Raw genomic sequence first — 22,139 nt, 5'->3', positions numbered from 1 at the left:
TCCGTCGCACGTTGAGGTTAAAAACAATAACTCAGGGATAATGCCCCAGGCAATTATTTCAGGATCATGATTTCCAATGCATAATAACGCAACGCACACTAACTGTTGCTTCTCAAGGTAGGGAGAAGTCTACCACAAACTAATAAAATGGTGGAAAGCACACTGACTTAGAGAAAACAGCATGTAAGTGCATGTAAACCAGAAAAAATTAAAATAAGACAATCAAAATACATTGCTACACAACAAATCTATCCACTACTTTGAAGCACAGCCTAGGATGGGGTTTTATCTAACTAGCAACTATTCTTATTCAGAAATAAAACCTGAAAATTTTGAAACTACTTTTTTCCATACTTCCAACTTATGATTCATTAAAAAGCAAGCGTAATTCAATTTCATTATGCAAGACAAAAGTATTTTGCTTCTGTACAAACTCATTTGCTGCACATATGATATCTCAGAAAACTTCACTCCCTGCTTCATTTTCATCAGGTGTTCTAGACTACAGAGGTCTCAGTCATCTTAGCTCCCTGGTTACCCACCTTGCTTGAAAACCTCTTACCTATTATACTCTTTATTTGAACAACTTCTATCCTGTATCTTCTAAGTTAATACTTGAAAAAAAGTTTCCTCTTTCATTGTTTCTAAATTCCAGCGATCTGTTTGAACTATCATGAACTGAAAAACCTCTTGTGCGACTAAAAAATGTAAATAGTGCAGGTTTTTTGACTTTGTACACTGCAACAATTTCATTTAAGATAAATCCCCACACAGCAAATTGCGTTGTGCAATTCATTAAGGTTTTCTGTAGAAACACTGATTCACTACTCTGAAATCCGCAGGAAAGGAACCTTTTTCCTGCCTTTTTTACTTTATGGTTAGCAATTGTACCAACATCTTTAGCGGGGACTTTGCACAAATAAAAGTCATTGGTAGAGTAAAAGCACTCAATGTTTGGAAACGGTGTAGAGAGAAGAGCAAAATACTCTGGGCAAGCAAGTATTTAACTTAATTGCTATTATTTCCCAGGCAAAGTATCTTTCCTACAACTCCTAAACCCCTCCTTACAACAGCTCTCTGGTGTCAGCTTTCAACAACTGTACTTCAGTGGGAAGAGCAGCAGTAATACCGATTTTTAATCCAAACAGAAATACGGACATTACACAAAAATAGTAAGCTTTTCCTAAGCGTGCTTTTCAGAATCACGCTTCTAGGCAGTCCAATTAAAAGGATGAAACAAAAGTCTCTTTGGACGGAAAAATTCTGGACATAAACCATCTCTGAACGAGAGGAAGCACCCCCGGCAGGGCGGGAGGCGTTTCCACCAAGCACCTGCAACCCCCGCATGGCCCGTTCCCGGCTCTTCTCCAGGCACACCGCGACACTTCACCCGAACGGGGCCAAACCCCAACCAAGGCAAACACCCTCCATCACCAGCAAAGCCGCTCCCACGCCACAAGCCACCACACCACCTCCTGCGATGCCAAGCAGCCCCTCCGCGCCCCCCGAGCCCGCCCGGCCCTTTGTCCGGCGAGCGCCGTGCCCCTTCCCGCGGGATTCCCGCCGGGCACCCACGTCCCGCTCCCAGGAACAAAAGGAACAACACGGTCATTCGGTCGCTCACCAACACACTGAACACGCCTTTTTTTTTTTTTTTTTTTTTCCTTTAAGGATTACAGTTCACTACCAACCGCCCCCCACCCCCCGCCGAAGAGATGCGGCTCGGCTGGAAACGGCGACACCAGCTCCCCCCCCCCCCCCCCCCCCCCGCGGCACCCTCACCTTTCAGGCAGAACATCCCGCAGCCGCCTCGCTCAGCAGCGAGGCGGGGCCGTGCCCCCCCGCCCCGGGCGCCGCGTCCCGCAATGCCCGGGCCAGCCGCCCCCCCGCCCCGGCCCGGCGCAGGCGGCGGAGCGGGGCCCGGGCAGCTCCCAGGGCCGCGGCCGCCCAATCCGCTGGGGTCTGGGCCGCAGCGCCGACACCTCCCGCCGCCCGTTCACCTCCCCGCGCCCCGCTCGGCCCAAAGCCAAGGGCGGGCGAAGCAAGGGCCGCTTACACGACGGGCTGCCGGTCATCCTCGGCCCGTCCCCGCAGCCCCCGGCCTGAAGGCAAGTGTTTTAGCTCCTCGGTCAGCATTTGTCACCGCCGGGGGTTCAGCTCATGGGCATCAATCGGTCGGCGTTAAGCAAAAGACAGTGCTTCGATCCCCCTCAGCTGCATGTTATGAATGACTAACGCTGCTCTTTGTGATTTTTTTTTTTGTGATTTTTTTATTTTTGTTCTGGAATATGTACCTGGTCTCTCTTCAGAAAGTGCTTTGTGCTATTTTCTATTGCTAATGGTATCCTGGGGCGCATTAAGAAGAGTATGGCCAGCAGCTCAAGGGAGGTTCTCCTTCCCCTCTGCTCTGCCCTGGTGAGGCCACATCTAGAGTCCTGTGTCCAGTTCTGGGCCCCCCAGTTCAAGAGGGACAGGGAACTACTGGAGAGAGTCCAGCGGAGGGTTACGAAGATGATGAGGGGACTGGAGCACCTCTCCTATGAGGAAAGACTGAGAGACCTGGGGCTCTTTAGCCTGGAGAAGAGAAGGCTGAGAGGGGACCTTATCAACACTTATAAATATCTAAAGGGTGAGTGTCAAGAAGATGGGGCCAGGCTCTTTTCAGTGGTGCCCAGCGACAGGGCAAGGGGCAATGGGCACAAACTGGAGCACAGGAAGTTCTGCCTCAGCATGAGGAAAAACTTCTTTACTCTGAGGGTGACAGAGCCCTGGAACAGGCTGCCCAGGGAGGTTGTGGAGTCTCCTTCCCTGGAGATATTAAAAACCCGCCTGGATGCAGTCCTGTGTGACCTGCTGTAGGTGAACCTGCTTTAGCAGGGGGTTGGACTAGATGATCTCCAGAGGTCCCTTCCAAGCCCTGCCATTCTGTGATTAAGATACACAAATAGGCTTAATTAATAAACAAAAATCTTGCAAGTGTACCTGAACAGTCAAGTTAAGACAGCTCATCTTTACCTGACACTAGCAAGTGGCAGAGGACCCCTCCACCCAATTTTCTGTCCAAAGATGATTAATAGTTGGGAAAATCTAAACAAGATGTCAAACCGTGCTGCATCTTCATTGGCTTCTTGTAGTAAGATGAATACCACAGTTCCTAAGGCCAGGGCCAGCCTGAATCTCATAGAATCATAGAATCATTAGGTTGGAACAGACCTCCAAGATCACCAAGTCCAACTGTTGACCTAATAGCACCATGCCCACTAAACCATGTCTACAACATCAACATGTTCTTTGAGGGTGTATTCCCTCTCACTAACACCTCAGGTCTGGGAGTACCAAATTTTGACAACATACAAGTTATTCTCCACAGTCCAAGTGGGAAAATGTTTACTTTTCTTGAATACTGTATATCCCTTTCTGTGCACCTTAAGACTGCTTCCCCAGCTCAACAACAGAGATGTTGAGGCTAAAAAGATTTCTTACATGCACCCTATTTCTGCGGAGGAGACCTTCAGGAACAGAAACGCACAACCTTGTAAGCACTTTATTTTTACAAGGGTCACAAAGAGCTGCCACCAGCATTGTGCTTACTGATGATATTTAGGTCTAAGTGCAGCTGTGTTGTGTTGACTAACTTTTATAGGGCCTGGCCTTGTACAGCAAAGAAATACAAGAACCAGGGAGCAAGGTAAGGGTCAGGGTAACCTACCTCACTGAGCAACTGAGAATTGCAACTGTCTCCAAATGCCCAAGTCCTAAAATCCTCCATGTAAAGCCAAATGAAAATAAAGAACACATGCAAACACATGTTATCTATGGGTGGAGATCCAGAAACAACCCTGGTTCAGACACCTTGAAAACAGCGGTTTAGACCCCAAATGAAGCAGCACTAATGAAATGCTGAGTACCACTAGCCATGCTTAGATCTTAAAAGTATCACATTTCAAGTATCTGTCATCATGTAAGAAAAGTTACTTCATTTTAGAGTGGGCTAAGAGCAGGCTGCTGTGGCAGAAAAGTGGAGACATTACAGCAAAGTAGCTCAAAATCCAGAATCAGCATTTATATAGTTTAGCCTGCCTTTTCTCTTTTAAATCTTGCTAGAAAGGGTACAGACTAATGTCAAGATTTCCTTATGCTCTGAGAAGCAAAAGGGCCCTTTCCCCTTAATTCCATTTTCTGGTCCTTCAGGCATGCACACACGATTTCCTACCATAACTCTTCAGAGGCCTCCAGGAATAAACACTTCATGGAGGCAAAATAAACAAAAACATATTGTCACTGGAGGAAGGTTACTTGGATACCAGAGGGTTTTTAAGGTCCAATCTTGTTAAATCTACTCATTAATTACCTGGAAGGGGAAGTAAGCAGCACATCAGTAATAATCACTGGGGACCGAGAGCAGCTGCAAACACACCACTGGGGACTGGGAAATGGCACAACAGATTCTAGGGGAATCACAAAAACAAGTAGAAAAATTAAAAAAAAAAAAAGTAACAAAACCAGAAGCCAGTTCTGCACATAGGCAGTGCGAAAAACTGTCAATAAAACGAGGAGGAAGCCAACTATGGAACAATAATATTGTCTGAGAAACTGGACTCAGCTTAGAGGCAACGTGGTATTAAAGTGCTGAAAAGTCAGAAATTGCTCTGGGCCATAATGGTAGCGGCACATAGCCCTCTGGGAGGGTTTGGGCCAGCACCCCTTCCTCGGAGAAAACCCTCTGTCCTGCTCACCTGCTCCCCCTCCCACCCTCATGGGGAGGAGAGCAAAGAAGCCTGAATGGGATCCCCACCTTCCTGATGCACATTGGGAAAGAGTGAATGCTTAAAAATAAATAAATAAATAAATAAATGAAACAAAAATTCACAGATTTGGGAAGGGAGCAAAATTACCAAACCTCAGACAGGCATAAAGCAGTCTCCGCCTTTTTTAGCGTGTCAGGGCTCTACGAGTGCCCCAAAGACATGTGCACAGCTTTACAAGCAGCAAAACTGAGGCCTGGTATTCCACTGAGTGCCTCAAAGGTGGTGGACCTTGCCATCTAGGAAGGCAGGAGGGCCAAGTGATGCTCTTCTCTTGCCTGGGCATTTGCAGCAGCTGGACAGGTGCCTGGACCCTCTCTGACAGCTTGCAGGTCGTCAACCTGGTCTTGTCTTAGAGTCCCATCAGGGAACCAGTTCTCCAACTCCCTGTCTCATTTTGCTGTCTGTGACACTAGGGAACCAGATTTCCCCATTGTGCCAGGGTAAACTCTACGGAAATAATATGGAAATATCTTCCAACAGTCAAATTACAAAGTATACTGAGCGTATAAAGCATTACCCGTTGAGCTGCATAGGAAGAGACAGCTACCAGTGTGAAGCACTGCTACCAGGAACATATCCCACCGTATCTACTCCATGAAGGGAAAAGCAGAGGAGATTATGCCAATTGCCATTGTCACCTCTCACGGAGGCACTGCTCCTACTGACTGGATGCTAAACAGACTGGCTCTGTAGAGGAGACCACGACTGACACGGAGAATTGTGCATGTATATCCACATTTAATAAGGACTGGTCATGGTCTCCTAAATAGATATGTTTTAACCACGTGAAGTCAGGAATTTTGACAAACCAAACCGTTTCTTTCATTCTCTCCCTTACTCTCAAGTCACTGAAATTTCTATCAGCTCTTTGAGAACAACTAGAAGAAATAAGTCAGTGCTGTTTTTCCCTTGGTGAAAACACAGCATCATTAGCACCATTTCTCTTAGCTGCCCTAACCTGAAAATGCAACAGCATAGACAGAAAGAAATTTAGGAAAAATATGTATATACTATATATAAAGATTGTACAATTAAAATGATTATGGAAGAAAATGCAGCTCAGACCTGCCCAACTCACGGAGAAAGGATGAGGGTTTAGGCTGTTTCCATCTTGCTTCACATGTTGCTGCGCAGCAAAGCGCATCCCAATTTGACTGCCAGCTAGCAGGGCTGTTGGGACATCTAATTAAATCCTTTTTCCTTTTACAACCAAAGCGGTCTGTGGAGACGTACGTTTCTGATACCCTGGATGGGTGCCAACTATCAAAAGAGATTTTTTTTTTTTCCTAGAGCCTGAATCATTCTGACATGTTTCCCTTTCAAACTGTACATAAAACACACAAATAAAAACCCCAACACCCACCTTGAAAAACTATCCAAAGAAAACAGCTGGCATAAAAATAAAATTTTCAACGTGAAGGTTGTCACAGCCCAACTCCATTTAGTCTGCAGTCGGCTCAAGCACTAAGGAAAGCCAGATCCAGAGCCTACCAGGCGCTGTGGTCCCACCGGTGATAAGAGGGGGGAGATAAAGAGAGGTCAGGCCAGCCCCAGCATATCTTTAAAGGGGCAGCATCAACTCGGAAACTGAGCACTGGCTGAAAAGATATTAACCACTACTTTTGATAAGTAAAAACAAATAATCTTGTAACTCCGAAGTGAGAGAAAATATTTTGCTGTTATCTCTTGCAGTTGATAGTGTGTATTATATTACCCACTCCATTTGAAGACTGATTAGGGTGGAGTTTCCTCATACAATGAAGAAGGAAACAAATATTTTTAAAATTATTTCAGAAGATGAAATTTGCTTGGGGAAAGTCACAGCAAATACAATGAAACAAGTAACTTACTCAAATGATCAGGCTGGAAGTATGCCCCTTAAAGCAGAATCCACTGTGAATAATTACAGTAACCTGGTGATTAGTTCAAATAACTCAAGCTGATAAATGTTCACCATAGCAGGAGGTAAAAGGAGGTGTCCTGTCCTGGACAAAGTAATGCAGGCAGGTGACTTGTGGTGAATGGACCTTCTCAAATTATCAGTGAAACAGCAAGTATAGAGCTACTCGTGCACTCCCAGATTCGCAGCTACAGGGCCTTGTTGTACTTCAAGACTGGCATGAGAAACAGAATTTTCCAAATATTCAGATGTAGAATAAAAATGAATGTTAAGCACTTTTAAGCAAGAGGGATGAAAGAACCAATACAAACATTTGGAAAAAACCATTTGCCTATAATTAAAACTGATTTCCAAAACAAGCTTCTTCCAATAAAATCTCTGAAAGCATTTGAAATTGTTTTCCTAGAATATTAAACCTAAAGCACTGACCTCTTACTTGAAGGAGGGACATAGTTCCACTTTAGTCATATGTAAATTCAGGAGCCAAAGTAAAACCATTTATCTGTGGGCCTGGTTTTTATATCGAAAGGCAATTTTCGATGAAAAAAACTTTATTTCCATTCCTACCCTAACTATAGCTATACCAGTGGAGTTTTCAATTAGATACTACACACAACACTTGTGAAATTGTGTTGTGGTTTCTGATTATTACAAACAAAAAGTTCTTCTGTAATAAACCCAGCAATATCTGCAGGGTGCAAAGTGCTTGGCATTAAAATTAGTAAAATAAATGGTTTTAGGAATGTGCTGTCTTCTGCCTTAAATGAGGAAGAAAACAAATACAATTAAATCATTAATTGGTTTGCCTTATCTTTTGTTTGCCTTACTGTTCAGAGAAAGGGCACAGAAAGGGCACAATCTTTTTAAGAGCTGCCGTAGGTCAAGAAAGGAATCTGTAACCAACTTCTCCAAATTCATTCAGGAATTTCTTTGCCGCAGAAGTTGAACAAAGAGGGCATTCCTGTTTGTGCGGGGAGGACCAAAGTGTATAGAGGCTTACCACATGACAAGGAGAAAACTAATTATACCAAAACAGTGACTGACAGTCCTAAATTTAAAGAGAGGCTAGAGGAGAAATTCTGAAGAAAAAGCCTGGGAAAACAAGAGGCAATCCAATAATTTCAATCTGCTGCTGAAACACCTGCTCCTACACACAAAATGATTGTTTTGCAATGGTTGTGTGCCAAATCATCTTTGATAGATGCAACAGGGCTTTATTGATAATGTTTACTATTAAAACAAAACAAAAAAGCCCCTCACAGGCACTTTCATTTGCCCAGTCACCTCTGCACTGCTCCAGAAAATCGCCGCAGATGTACCACAGGTTGACACTGGTTTGCTCCTTCAGACTGATGCTGTCAGTATTTCACTAGCCCTGGTAACCACAAGCTGCTAAGGAATACTCTGAGGCTGCCTTTGGGTAACGGGTAATATCAAAATCACAGGTGGCAGGAAGGACACCTGAATTACTCCGTTATCATTCTGGCATCCAAAGACAACTGTACTGTTACGCACCATCCTACAAGGCAGAGGAGAAAAGAGCACGTTGTTTCCCAAAATACACAAAATTACAGCACATTGTCGCCAAATACAGAGCAACGATCTTTTATTGAAGAACTCCCCACGGCTGAAACACACACCAGACAAACACAAAGAGGCAAACAGAAAAATCAGTTTCTTTTCTGACCGAAGGGGTACCACTGTGCAGAGACGCCATCAGTACTAGCTGGGGAGCCGTATTCATTCACATCGTCAAAATGCTTACCAAACGGACCAGAAATAGTTCACTGAGGTACTGAGCTAAAACCAGGAGTCCTTTTGATTTAAAGCTATGGGTCAAAATACACCCAAGTTCTTGAAAACAAATGACAAGAATTGGCACTTGGTCATTGCTGTCCTTGGGTAGCAAACTGAAGCAGCACTGTCATCTAACTGCGCACAGCAGGGTGACAGAGCGGTTGGTAGGTTATTACAGCTTCACCTCCGCATTGCAATGGGAAATATTCCTGAACCCCCACCTGTTCCGGCTCTTTTCTCGCTACAAACCTGAGCCAGCCCCGAGGCGTTTTCTGCCATCACCCCTGGGGCAGAAACACAACTGCTTCTTCACCAAGGCTTTGGCATGTGTGTATGACATCAGCACAGAGCAGGGAGAACAAAATGAGTTATTTCTCATTTGAACTGATTAATTGAATTGATTTGCTGCCTTCCCCACAGTCCCAGCTGAATCACAATCTGCCAGGGACTGTGGAGGAGCTGCAGCCCCCTCCGCGTTGGTCCAGCTCCACCATTGTAGCCAGCCAGCGCGCCGGTGGAAGGAGTTGCGCTGCTGAGCTCAAGGGACCCTCTCCCTTTGCAAGAGCAGGTCAAGTTGGCCACGAGTCAAACGTATACTTTCATACCTGATTCTGCCACTGCATGTCACAATGACCTCACTTTCATTTTGAAATGAAAATGCCATATTTATTGTATATGGCATTACACGCATTACTCAAGGTTAATAAAATTCAGTTAATAACTGCTGCATGAAAGTTTCCATGCAAGTGTACAGTATGCTGTAATCAGTCACCCTTACTCATCAGGTCTTCAGCAGTCTTGACTACAAGGGAGAAAAACAGATACAAATGACGCCATGGAAATTACAAGCAAGTACAAACAAATTTCAGTTTCTAAAAGGCAACAGCCTCCACTATTCGTTAGTTTCTATACCTATTTTCAGGCATTGAAATTAGGCATGAGTGACAGAACTGAAATTAACAGCCTGTTTTTTCCATATGTACCTCTTTAATTAATATAGTCAATAGCAAGGTGCCTACAAGAGTGTGATTCAGAGTATTAAGCCAAATACCTAAACCGTGAGCATCCCTGCTGCATTAGGGAGCAAACACTTGCATGCGCAAAACGAAACAAAGCCACAGGCAAGTCAGAAAATTCACACGCAAGCAAGCAAAAGGAAAGAGAGCCAGAAGGTGAGGGGAGCGGGTCTGATGGGACTCAACTGATGGGACTCAACTGATGGGGACGTGCTGCGTGCACCCAAGCCCGTGGTGCCCAGCGGGCAGGTGCCGTTCCTGGGCGAAGCAGTGAGGAGGCCACGAGAAGGCCATGCCGTGCCTCCCTGCAGCAGCCATCCCTATCAACCCTGACCTGCCAACTGGTAAGCACGGCTTCTTGTACCACAGTTAATGGATATGGCCCACAGTTCATGTGAGAAGGGGGAAGAGGGGTCACGTCTCTGCCTCCTCCCTCCCTTCCAACATACATGCACACAAATGCATGTGCACTTTTATTATGGACCTGCGTTACCTTGGAGAAACTGCAATCGGGGATAACTTCTATTTAACATCTATCTCCGTGAGCTGCTCTCATGTAATACGCAGCCCTCTCAATCCCTCTGGTGTTTGATTTGACATCTTCTGAGCAACTTTACTGAAAGCCTTCTACACACTGCTCACATCTTTTTGTTTTGAGTGAATGGGTAAGTGATATGCCAGTTGCAATACATTTAATTCACAGCTCATAACTGCCTTCAGTACACTGCAAGTTCGTCAAGACTCAATGTCCAGGGACTCCACCTGCTTCAGGGAGATAGAGTGCCAAGCAGAAGCTGCCATGCCATATGTAAGGGAAGCTCTAGAAGGAGCAGAGGCTGCATTACCTATTAATTACCTTTCCATGGGATGGAAAATACACCATACTTTTATGTGTCCAACATACATGCTCACATGCTGATGTCATAAGCACCTATGCCTTGTATTTTAAGAGACCACTTCAGCTCAGGCTTTGACACAACAAGCTACACCTAAGGTTAGAGCAGAGTTTCCATCTCAATTCACCAGGTAAAAAAAAAAGAAAAAAAAAAAAACACAAACTACCACAAACAAACAAACAACAACAAAGAGGTTTCTACCTACAAGTGGGAAAGAGACACTAATAAATAAATCAATAGGTAAATGTCAACAAAAAAATTAGGTGGATGGAAAATCTCGAGTTTAATTTCTTTATTGAGAGTCTGCAGATAAAAGACAAGAAGAAAATATATTTCACAGTTTAAATGACAAATTGTCAAATCCACCCTTTTTAATTGTTCCAAATATTGTAATAGAAGCTAAATACACTCTTGCAAAATTCATTAACTTTAGTCACTAAACGACATTCTTAACCTTTAACTTCACTTTCTTTTCATTCGTAATGGAGACTAGAGAAAAACAAGTAGCTGTAATATTTGCAATGTCCTGCCAAAATAGTGAGCTATGACCACGCTGGAGACAAAGGCCCCCTCAGTTTTAGGGGACAATTCATGGAACAGTTGGCTAACAACTGCATGGAAACAAAAATTTTCATGTTTTCTCTTACTTGACGAGCAGTGCGTAAGAAAGCACATACAGTGCGTTGTTTCATCTCAAACAGTGCATACAATGTCCCACTGGAAAACATCCAGTCTGCTTTATAAAATACAGCTAGCTAAGAGTAAAATGTGAAGGTCAGGAGACATCAGTTTTTACCCTCTACTGAGGGGGAAACATTTGCCCCAAGTTTTCAGCCTAAGGATTAGCTGGACTTTGGAGGGAACAAGAAGCGGGAATAAGAAAAAGTATATAAAGTGTATAAATGTATATAGAAGTGCATACATAATGAAATATAACTTGAAACCATTCATAGAGGTCAAAATGATACAACCCTCAGAAGGAAAATCACAGCACCCTGTGCGTTTCTTCATCGCTGCAAAGAAGCAAGCAAAGGACACGATATGCTGTGAAGACCTCTGCTGTAGCTACAGTGCTAATCCAAACATCAAGTAAAGCTAAATTGCAAGACAAATTGGGTTGCCATGTCCTTGTAACTTTGGAAACACATGGTTCAGTCAGGTGCTACTCAATTTGTTTGCATTTCCCAAGACTGTGGTCTTCTACAGTGACCAGCCAAGAAAACTCTTAGTGGAACTACTCTGCAAGTGAAATTCAAGGTGCACTACAGAAGGTAAAAACAGCCAGTGTTTCCCTTCAGAGCAGCACAGAGCTGCCCAGAAGGAACTGGAATCTGCCCCAAGAGCAGCAACCCGGGGAGCTTCACACTTCTCAAATACCAGTGGTTAACTTCCCCCTCATCTAATGCAAGCACACCTCTGAGAAGGCAGCTCTAACACGTTGTTTCTCTGCAGTAACACCGTTACAAGCGTGTTCTTCCCTTCAACTCCTTCATCATAACAAAAAAAATTCCAAAATCCCCTGAGAGATTAAGACCCTTCAAACACAGTAAGCTTACATTAGTAAGAGGTTATGGCTCATGGAGTAGACACCATACAGGCAGTGAAATCAGCCACAACTGTCTGCAAAAATACCGACTTGGAAATGTCCTTTAGCACAGACTGCAGTTCTCTGGCCACTGCTTCCTGGAGAGGGACCAACACACTGGGATAGTAGCCGGGAAAGAAGGAAGGACTGCAGAAAAAGTTTAAGGTCAGAGCAAGTTATTTCTTCTTCTTTCTATTTTCACCTGGAAGGTTTTGATCAGATGACACAACAATTTTTTTCCTTTTTTTTTTTTAAATAAAAGTTATTTGTACTATAAAAATAGCAAAGGATTGAAATTTGGCAAGGATTTTATAGGACGAATAGCAGTGATAGCTGGATCCATCTTTTCTTGATAAAGCAAAAGTAGATATGTGGGTTTGAACAGAAGATTCTGTGATAGACATCAACATTTCTTACTTAAACTTGTTTCTGTAACTCACAAATTTTGGCTCAACAAATCCACTTTCAGATTCCCACCTATGGCAATATTTATGAGAAGACATGGGAAAGAGGGCAAAGTTTTGATTAAAATTGCATTTAGGTACAAGCATACAGAAGTTGCTACTTCAAGTTGTAGTTAAATGCAGGACTTTCAACTGTCTCCAGCTGTTTTACCAGCATGAAAATTTTGATTGACACCGTATATCATGAAAGTTTTACAGAACCCTCTGCTGTGCCACAATACAAACATGCTAAGACAAATAGTACATGCCTCAGTAATCTAAGTAGCACCTCTGCTCCCAGCTGAGGACTGCTTCCATAAAACCACAACATCCAACAGTTTCAACCACAAATATTACCATGCAAACTTGACCATATAGGCAAATTGTTACAAATGCATATAACTATATCCAATTTTATCTTTGCATACAGAACCTACAACATGTAAAAGATAAGACAAGACCAAAAATTCGCCTTTGTATCAAATCTCCCATTATTTTTTCCACTTAAATATTTAGATTTGTGTATGTGTGCTCATATATACAAAATTGCATGTCTATAAAACATACTTTTTTAAAAAAAAAAAAAAAGCCTTCCACAAAAAAGGTATACAGAACATATATTTGTTTTGGAGTTATTCCAGTCCCTTTGCTTTTTGAGGTTTCCATAAATGATTATTTATGGACTTGCGCAAAGCTTCAAGAATCCTTTTCACAGACGCACACCCCCCAACACTACAATCCATCACATATTACTGCTTTTACAAAAGCTAACAGCTCCCTTTGGGTTCATGGGCCCCTATCTATGTAGTAACTGACATGACTTTTTACCCCCCTGAACACAAGACCTTGTGCAAAAACATAGAGAAGAAAAGACCCAATAAATGTTTTTACATTAGAAAAGCAACAGCACGTCTGGATTGAGTAATTTTGCATATGGGGACTTACTAGTTCTTGATGCTCTTACATCTCATTACTAAAAAAAAAATGTGAATACTGCTCTGGCCCTGAAACCTCCTTGTGAACTGTGTTCATGACTTAAAAAACTAAAATGTAGAACTTCATCTGAACTTCATAAAGATCGAGCTGATGCTCTGACACTGCTGTTAGACAACGTCAGAGTTGCAAATCCTCACAGTGAGTTTCTACAGGAAGCACTGAAAATATGAATGCCTCGGTATTACAAAAACTGAAGGTCTTGAGTCCCCTCCGCCTCTGGAATGTGAGGAAAACCTCATCTGATAGTATCAAACTTCTGCGATATATGTTTAAACCCTCCACAGGTAATACAGGCATAGCTACAGAATGTCATTATTACTGACATAATAAGGCAGTGCCAATATTGCTGCTGTGACAGAAGACATTAATTGTTCAGTTTGTGAAGTTTAACCCCTTGGTAAGTGTGACATTCTCAGACACGATATGCAGTAGGTAGTTAGGAAGTTAACTGACAGCTTTGGTAGGAGTTGTCATCAGGATGTCAGGATTACCTCCATTGGACACACCACAAGGACACAAAAGGCCAAATCCACAAGTATTTACTCATGAATTTAAAGGACTTTTAGCATTAAAAGAAAGTTTCCCATTTAGACTGGTTTTGCAAGAAAAAAATGAGGATTCCACATGCTTTCATATCAAGGACTGAGAATTGGCCGGCTGACAGCAGAAAGCCAGTGGCTACCACTTTTTGAACCAGGCTCTTTAAAAGACCGCAGTTATCTGAGATACAAGGTTTCTCTGACTAACAACTCCAAATAGGTTTTCCACATAGTACAACCTGCAGCAAAACGCAGCCAAGGCTTTAGACTTTCTCGTGATACAAAAATGTTGGAAAGCGACCAAGTGCATTGGTGGCAGTGGGTAACAAATCAGAGCAATAAGGAGGGACAGGGGCTAGGGTGAGATGTGGAAAACCTCCCTGTTGGGTGACAGCTTCTTCTGATACATTGCTACCTGCGGCCAGACCTGACTGTGCTTCTCCAACACCTGGCCAGGAGACCACTGTTGGAAGGAAATAACAGGAGAAATAAGGTCACTACCTCAGGCCTATTTAACTTCTCCAAAGAAACATCTTCCCTTTCTCTGCATTCCTGCCAGCATGGTGGGGAGATCAGTATGACCAGCTGTGAAGACAGCACTGCTCAGAGCTGCTGTCACAAGCACTCCTTTTCCAATGCCCAAAATCAATAGGAAGGAACAAAGGAAAAAAAAAACCAAAAACAACCCCACAACCAAACCCAACCAAACAAGAAAAAACCCCGCAAAGTCAGCATAACTCAGTAAGATGTTCTGATGCTGAAATGCAACTCATCTCCTTTTCTGCAAAGTCAAAGTAAATATGGTGAGATCTGTACCATAAAGTGACTCACATGTGTGTTATCTCTGTTGAAAGTAAACTTGCCGTGTCACAGCCATGGTAAAAAGCACAGGCTGACATGAATGGCTGTATATACTTCCACATGTCAGAAACCCTTTGCAATGCAACAAGCACCTTTGCTTCAGTTTCAGAGAATAACTCTGTCGGTATCTTTTCAATAATGTCTTTTTTAAAGGAAAAAAATGGTCTGAGCTTCAGCCTGAAAGCCCCTGGGTGCAGGAGCAGCAGGCCGCCTGTTTTACACACCTACCGCTGCACCTCCAGTACACATGGAAACGCACTGAGACATGGGGAACAGCCCCCAAACCAGGACTCACTCAGTTTTCCAGGAACTATGTGTGAACAAACCAGCCTTGCTTCCGGTGGGAATTTTAGGCTCAGCCACTGCAAAATAATCAAGCTGTTCCCTGGGTTCCCACTGAGCATACCAGGACCAAGCCATGCCATTAGAAGAGCAAAGTAGATGAAAACTAGAATCTCTTATCAACAAATCCTTGCACAAGAAAATCGCATTCTGACTCTTCAAAGCAGCCGTACTAGCAGCGGGTGTCATTGCACAGGTATCTTCTGCAAGGGAAAGCAGGCTGCTCTCCCTCACGCATAGAAGTTATGGAGTGCTCACAAAACTGCCTCATGAGCCCACAGGGCCCTGCTCAGCAGAGCACGCCAGCTCTGTTGACCGAGGTGGCGGCAGAGCACCTACACAGCCCAGAAGGCCAGCATCTGCCACTCCGGTGGCCTTCATAAGACGGACAACCCCAGTCAGCAGCACCCTGGGTACCACTGATGCCCAAGCACAGCTGCATGAAGCAAGGTCAGCTCCACAGGCTCAGTCTATAACAGGCTCAATGAATTCAGATCGACTCTGGCCATGCTGGCCTGCCCTCTCCCCTTAGAGCAATCTCTGGGAAAGCCAGTAACAGAAAGGCATAAGGAGTGCCTATGCAAGAGAAAAGGATACTTGCAGCACGCACAGGGAATAAAAAAATATATCATTTCACCCCCACACATGCTCCAGAATAAAGGAAACTTCTGTCACCCCAAAAAGTAGTAACTCTGAACTAAAAATTCAGATTAAAGAAGAGAAACATGGAAGTTACAGTATGCTCTCATTTCAAAGGTCCTTCAGCTGACTGGGGAGGAAGAGGGCTGAGGTAGAAATATATCAAACAACAAATCTTTATTTTACTATCATCTCTTTTAATAACTGCTTTATTGGAGGGGAAGTCTAATTGGTGGTACCAGTTCCAAAACGCTCTGCATTACTGTTTACCTTTTAAAAAATAAAGAGCGAAGCAGCAGCCCTCAACTTGACTTCCACACAGAGCTCAGCTGCACAAGACATCAAGGTGTGCCCCAGGTTCATAGTCAGCATTTATTTTTTGTTTTTCTTCCCTGTTTCAAACTGACAAATCCAACCAATCTCGCTGGCCGCTACTGTTTGCAAGTTCCCGTTTGCAACCAATGCAGATTAGCCACTTTGCTGGCGAAACACCACGCAACACATGCTGCCTTGTGCCTGTCACCTAGCAGCCTCGTGGGAATGCAATATGAGCTGGGAAGAGCAATGAAGCGGCAAAAGAATAAGGTTTAAAAAGACAGGAAGAGAAACAGCTCAGAAAGAAAAACAATTCCTTCATTTCCAATTTCTCTTAACACTCCTGCCTTTCCATGTACAGTCAGGTGAAGAAAAAGGTAGGACAGCCTGTGATTTGCCAGGCTGACCTTTTTACCAATTGCCCTGAGGAAGAACTGAAAGCAAAATTATTTTGGGAGATGAAATTTTAGTGATTTTTGCAGCTAATTTAAAATAAACAGTCTGGGGTTTTTATATAAAACTAGCCACCCTTCCAAGCCTGCTGTGCATCCCTTTTCTTTCGAGTCTGCACTGATTTCAAGCAACATGGTTAACTCGAGCACCAAAGAAAATATCGTTTTGAGCCCCCAGTTTTACAAAGGCTGGCAAGCAGTAATGCAATGGTCCAGTGGAGCAAGCTAATTTGAGAACACAAATACTCATTTATCACACGTTTTGCCTTTGAACACAAACCCAAGATGACAACTCAGCCAGGTACCGATACTCAAACTGCTTTGGCACCGTGCAAACCTGACTCGCAGCCTTGGGTGAAACTCTTGCAGCCACGACAAGTTTCTCCTGTCTGAGTATATAACCCAAACTCCCTTCAGCCCTGGCATCCCCTGCCAGTTTGCCAGCTCCCGCCAAGCAGAGGTTCCTGGTCAGACAGAAGTACACAGTTAGACTTACGATCCAGGCAGATTTTACAAGTCGAGTCAAATTGTGCCCTGCAAAGGCAAAATAAGCCCTGCATAATCTATACCTCCCTCCACCTTCCTTTCAAAAATTACATATTGTCATCTCTGCTGTAGGGAGGCTTTCATAGCTTGCTGCCCAATTACGGGAGGAATTTTGCCCTCCCCCTCCAGCCTGTACAATGGGCTCTTTATGTAAATCACTCAGAAAAATTAATACACCATTAATCCATCAGTAAAGCTTCCTTTCCCATCTCTGCCTTGTGGCATAAGCGCGGGCTAAGGAAGGCAGCAGGAGAAACTTTGTGGAAGTTACATAGCAACCAGCAGCAGGACTGCGTGGTTCTTCTGATCCACAGCACGTAAGATCCCACAGGCATTAGAATTGTATCCAACATCGATTTACAATATCAACATGCCAATAATCAAAAGTAAAAATTAGCCACTGGTTGCAAATGCAAACTCATTTTGTAGAAGTTTTTCAGCAGCAAGAGGAGTTAAAAAACAATCTTCAAAGCACCGATTAAAATCATCGCCTAGCGTGCTGGGAGCAAAACACAAGCATATACATCCTGTGTTAGTGTTCCTGCATCCAAACCATTTAGTAAGCCACAATTCATTCTAACTCAGAACTGAAATTCTGATCAAACAGCTATTAACTGCTCCCAGAAATAAAAAGAAACAAAAATCCCTTTGAAGTTCAAATGCCCTTGGAGAGCCTGCCTGCTCTTACAACAGTGACCTTATAGCAGAACTGAGTCAATCTTACACTTTCCATTAACAAACTGGTGCCCTGGTAGCACTAGAGAAATTACAACCAAATCACTTTGTCAAGTATTTTTAACCACACACACACATATCACTGCCTGCCAGCCAGTAAATGCACTGGTAACAGTAGCTCATCATCTCAGAGGAGCAAACTTCTAAAGTTTATTTTGATTCATGGTAAACATGAAGTATGCTTGAATAAGTACCTGACAAACTCCATTCAAAAAAAAACAAACACAAAAAATAAAAGTACTTTTTTAAAGCCTCATATAAAATATACCTCAGGTTTGAGTAATTCAAGGGTTCAGTCAGAGCTGCCTATCTGACATCCTACATCTCCCTCCTCCTCTCCTGTGGAGCAACTCCCATCACCATCCCATCATCTCATTTATTTTGCATCTGGGACCTCTTCTCAATCTGCCCTCATAAAACAAAATACACTTAAAATTTTCCAGCAGGACCACGAGGCAGTCATCCAAAAAGCCACCCAATCTGTTACAAGTGAAGTCTTAAATGGCTTTTGGTACCATAGAGAGAGGAGAGATTCCTGCAGCACCTGCCAGAAGGATCTGCCACCAGTGACTATTGGTTAGAAGAAGCATAAACAAAACTTACCTACACACCACACAGTCTGTACCTTTATGTCGCCCAGATGGGAAATTAAAGGTTTTCCCTGTTGATTACTATAAGCTTTCAGTTTTAACCTGAGAAAAACTTGGCAAGGTAGCGCTGTGCCTAGGCTTTTTGCTGCCCTCCTCCTCCTACCCCACCTGCGGCTCCCAGCTGCCAGTGGGACCCAAGCAGCTGGACAACGGCACGAACCACGGGCTGACACAGCAGCAGCAATCACAAGGGTTAAAGAGAAAGCGAGTCACCTTTTCTCTGCTGGCTCCTGTAGGTCCAGTTCTCATCGTCCTCGTCTACCTGCTGCATGCACATGGAGGAGAGTTCACCATCGCTGCGAAACAATCTCTTTGTCTGCCTTGACAAGGAGGAGAAATTTATCCAGCTTACAGCACGCGAGAGGGAGCCTGGGTTTTGTTTCAGTTTGAAAGATCTCGAAACGCACTCCTTTTTCATTTTCTTTTAAGCCAGCTACTGGCCTCGGTTCCAAACAGACCTTTCTGAAATCGTTCCTGTCCCCTTTCTCAGTGGTTTTCATGGAAGGCTAAACAATTTCAGTGCAACTTCTGTCCAGGTTTCTTCTCACTGCATTTAAGCCAGCGCCAGTATGGAGGTAGGTCACCGTGCCAGCGCAACTCCCCTGAAGCTGTTTTGATACAGCGCTTAGGGAGCTGCCAAAGAAAACAAAAGGGAGAAAAGCAGCAGAAAGTGGCACCTTGCAGCAGCTCAGAGAAGCATGTAACGGCTGAGCAGAATATAGCACTAAGGCATGTGTTTTCTCCATTCTCCACTCAACAGCAAAAACTGTAGCTCCGCTCTTCTCCCTGGCATCACTCCCCAGGAGCATGCATGTGATTCAGTCCTCTTGTCTGGCTCATCAAAAACACCCCACGACAGGGGAAGAGCAGGCAGAGATCACGCCCCAGCGTGGCACAGCTCAGGAGGGACGATGGACTGACCACACTTCTGCCTCCTTGTTCTGGCTGCCCTGCTCTCCCCTAGTGAAAAGCCTGGTGAACGGGCTCCAGGAAGGCTCTTCAACAATAAAACAGACTGCGTGGCTATCGCTTAGGATTAGAGTGAAATACGATAGGCTCGCTCTCCTAAAAGCACGACCGCAGAAGCAAAACTCCTCCTTTCCTCAGCCAGCTCGGTGGCAGCGCAAACTTCTGAACCCTGCGTGCAGAAATAGAAAAGCACTTGTGCACCTCTGCGGACTTGGGAGAGAGGAAAACCAAAATTCTAGAGCTTGTAAACTCCACAAGCATCCCGAACAGAGTGTGCTGAAAACATCAGTGCCCATGTACCTGCTGATACATTTAAAAGTATACAAGTGCACAGACACAAACAAAATCTGTGCATAAGCTGACACTTTTAGTGAGTGACCAGATTCCCACTGACGTGACTGCAGCTCACAAAACAGGTTTCGCTCCCAGCTGTGCTATATTCTGCCACCTTCTCTTTAAACTAGGAGCTGCAAAAGGCACTCTGTGGTGTGAAGGTTTTAAAAAGTCGGGCACTACTGAAAGCTACCACAATGCCAATATCTTGCCCTGCATGCCAACACCAATGCTGCTTCCAGGAAGGAGTAAGCCTGGAAGGGGGAGGAGCACAGGCAGCATTTTAAAGCAGACAGAAGTTGGCAAAACCAAGGCATCCCAATATCCATGGTTTTTGACAGGACTTGTCACCAAGATGCAAGTTGACAAAAAAGCACACAAGTTTCTATCTTGCAGCAAAAAAATAGACTTGAATGTATGAGATACCCAACATAATCAGCTCAATGAATGCTCAAGGAGATGCTGGTAGAGAAGAACACAGGACCAAAAAACAAACTAACAAACAAACAAAAAAAACCCACCACCAAAAACCCGAAACAAAAAACCCAAAGAAGTGCCACCTATCCAAGAACAAGCATTAATGCCTTAACATCCTAATGGTTGCCAATGATGCTAGCAAAAGGAAAAGAAGCTTAAGAAAACAAGGGTACAGTTTTTCAGCTCCCAAGCTGTCAGTCAGATTTACACTATCGCAGAACATGCCCCAACTCCCTGGCAGATGCTCTCGCAGCCCTCTGGATTCTGCTGCACAGCCTCTTCAAAACCATTACAAACCAAAGGCTCTGGCTTTTTCTGAAACTTATGGTTCTCTGACTCATAATAAGAGGATAAGGTTTAACCCACTGACTAGGAGGCAGAAAGCTAAGTACTGTATCAGATTACCCTATGAATCAACCAGGCACACCAAAGTGACCTTTGGCTCCTACTAACACAGCACAATGGGTTGGCCAACTGTCTTCTGTAAATAATTTAATAGGCTGCATTTAAATTGAGCTTGCCCAGCGAGGTAATGCATATGTACAAACACAGGTCTTCCACCAGTTCCTGAAGTCAGTGCAGTGGGGTTGGGGAGGGGAGCTGAGGGGGTGTGCAAATGGGAGCACACACCACTAACATTTGCTTTTCTCACTATGTCATCAAGTCCTTCTATTTGGGATGTTTTTATCTGAAAAGACACCAACCCCCCATCCCTGATGAGGCAAGAGACTTGAGCAGGGGTGGGGGGTGGGGTGAGGGTGTTGTTTTGTTTCTATTCTTTAGCCGTTTTGCTTAAAAGAAGATTTGGAGGATGTGGGGTGACATACCCCTAGAGACCCAAACACTGGAATATCCATTTGGGGGCAGTCCATGTTGAAACAGACAGGATTTAGTGTAAAAATCAAAGAATCAAAGACCATGCTTCAAGTCAATTTACTGTTTCTTTTGAGAAAGCGCAAAAATTTGGAATTGCCAGTACTGCAAAGTACAGAGAACTGTAAACTACCACAGCTATTACTTGCTAAATTATACAGAGCCAGATGTATAAAAACCCTGGCAGGAACTGCAGAATCGCAGTCATCATCTCTCCACTGTACTACTTGGAAAGAGAAGATTAGAGAAACCAACAAGAAGGAAAACCCTTTCAGGTTAACCCAAAATGCCAGGGTAGATCCCAGAGACCTGCCCGGAGTCTTGGCAGCAATTTGATTTTAGGAATTTTCCTGACCTGTCTGGAGCTCTGCCTTTATATCATGGTGCTGAGTCACAACTTGATGATGCAAGGACGAAAGCTTTGTTGCAGGTGATTGACCACAACATTTACACTGTGACTGTAAATACTAAGTGGTGCAACGCTTTGCTCAGGGTTTGGTAATTTTATATTTCATTTCAGGAAAAGATTCATCACGATACTTTCATTAACACAGATTGCTTTTTATTTGTAGGTGACAAGAAGCTTAATATCAGCATACATTGTAGCACATGTGGATCAAAAGTAAATTTCCCAAGTTTAAGAGAAAATAGCAATTACTGGTTGAGAAACAATACATATGGAGGCATTAACACCAATGGAATTGCAGGTTAATCCATGCTTTAATCAGTAGCCAAATGCAAGGCCACGGAGTTGGAAATTCTAGCATCTGACACACTTTAGAGGATTAAATTCAATTTCATAAAACACTCTACAAAGCCATTTAAGAGGAACAAGGTATGATTCTAATAAGCTTAGCTAATTTTCCAACCTGTTTTCTCCCTTGTGAAGTCATCATACAAGTAAATAGACTTCATATTTTCCAGGTTACGCATGTAAAGATTAAGGCATTATTTTTGGTTCACTTAA

General features: G+C 43.7%; 1 protein-coding gene across 3 annotated transcripts in view; it reads right to left on the bottom strand.

The window, feature by feature from the left end:
* Positions 1 to 22,139, bottom strand: part of NHSL1 (NHS like 1) — a 180,408-nt gene that overhangs the window by 86,131 nt on the left and 72,138 nt on the right. For 2 of the 3 annotated variants that reach the window (XM_086461189.1, XM_086461190.1), the window contains exon 1: positions 18,734 to 18,938. The exons of the other annotated variant lie outside the window; for it this stretch is intronic. In XM_086461189.1, the coding sequence (XP_086317315.1) occupies positions 18,734 to 18,938 (205 nt within the window). Of the gene's footprint in view, positions 1 to 18,733; positions 18,939 to 22,139 lie in introns of those variants that run through there. 3 annotated transcript variants of the gene reach the window in all.

This window comes from Leptosomus discolor, chromosome 2, assembly GCF_034619465.1.
Source record: "Leptosomus discolor isolate bLepDis1 chromosome 2, bLepDis1.hap2, whole genome shotgun sequence".
In the NCBI taxonomy this organism is placed as follows: Eukaryota; Metazoa; Chordata; class Aves; order Leptosomiformes; family Leptosomidae; genus Leptosomus; species Leptosomus discolor.
Note: the sequence above shows the minus strand (reverse complement) of the source record. Positions and strands in the feature narration are given on the sequence as shown.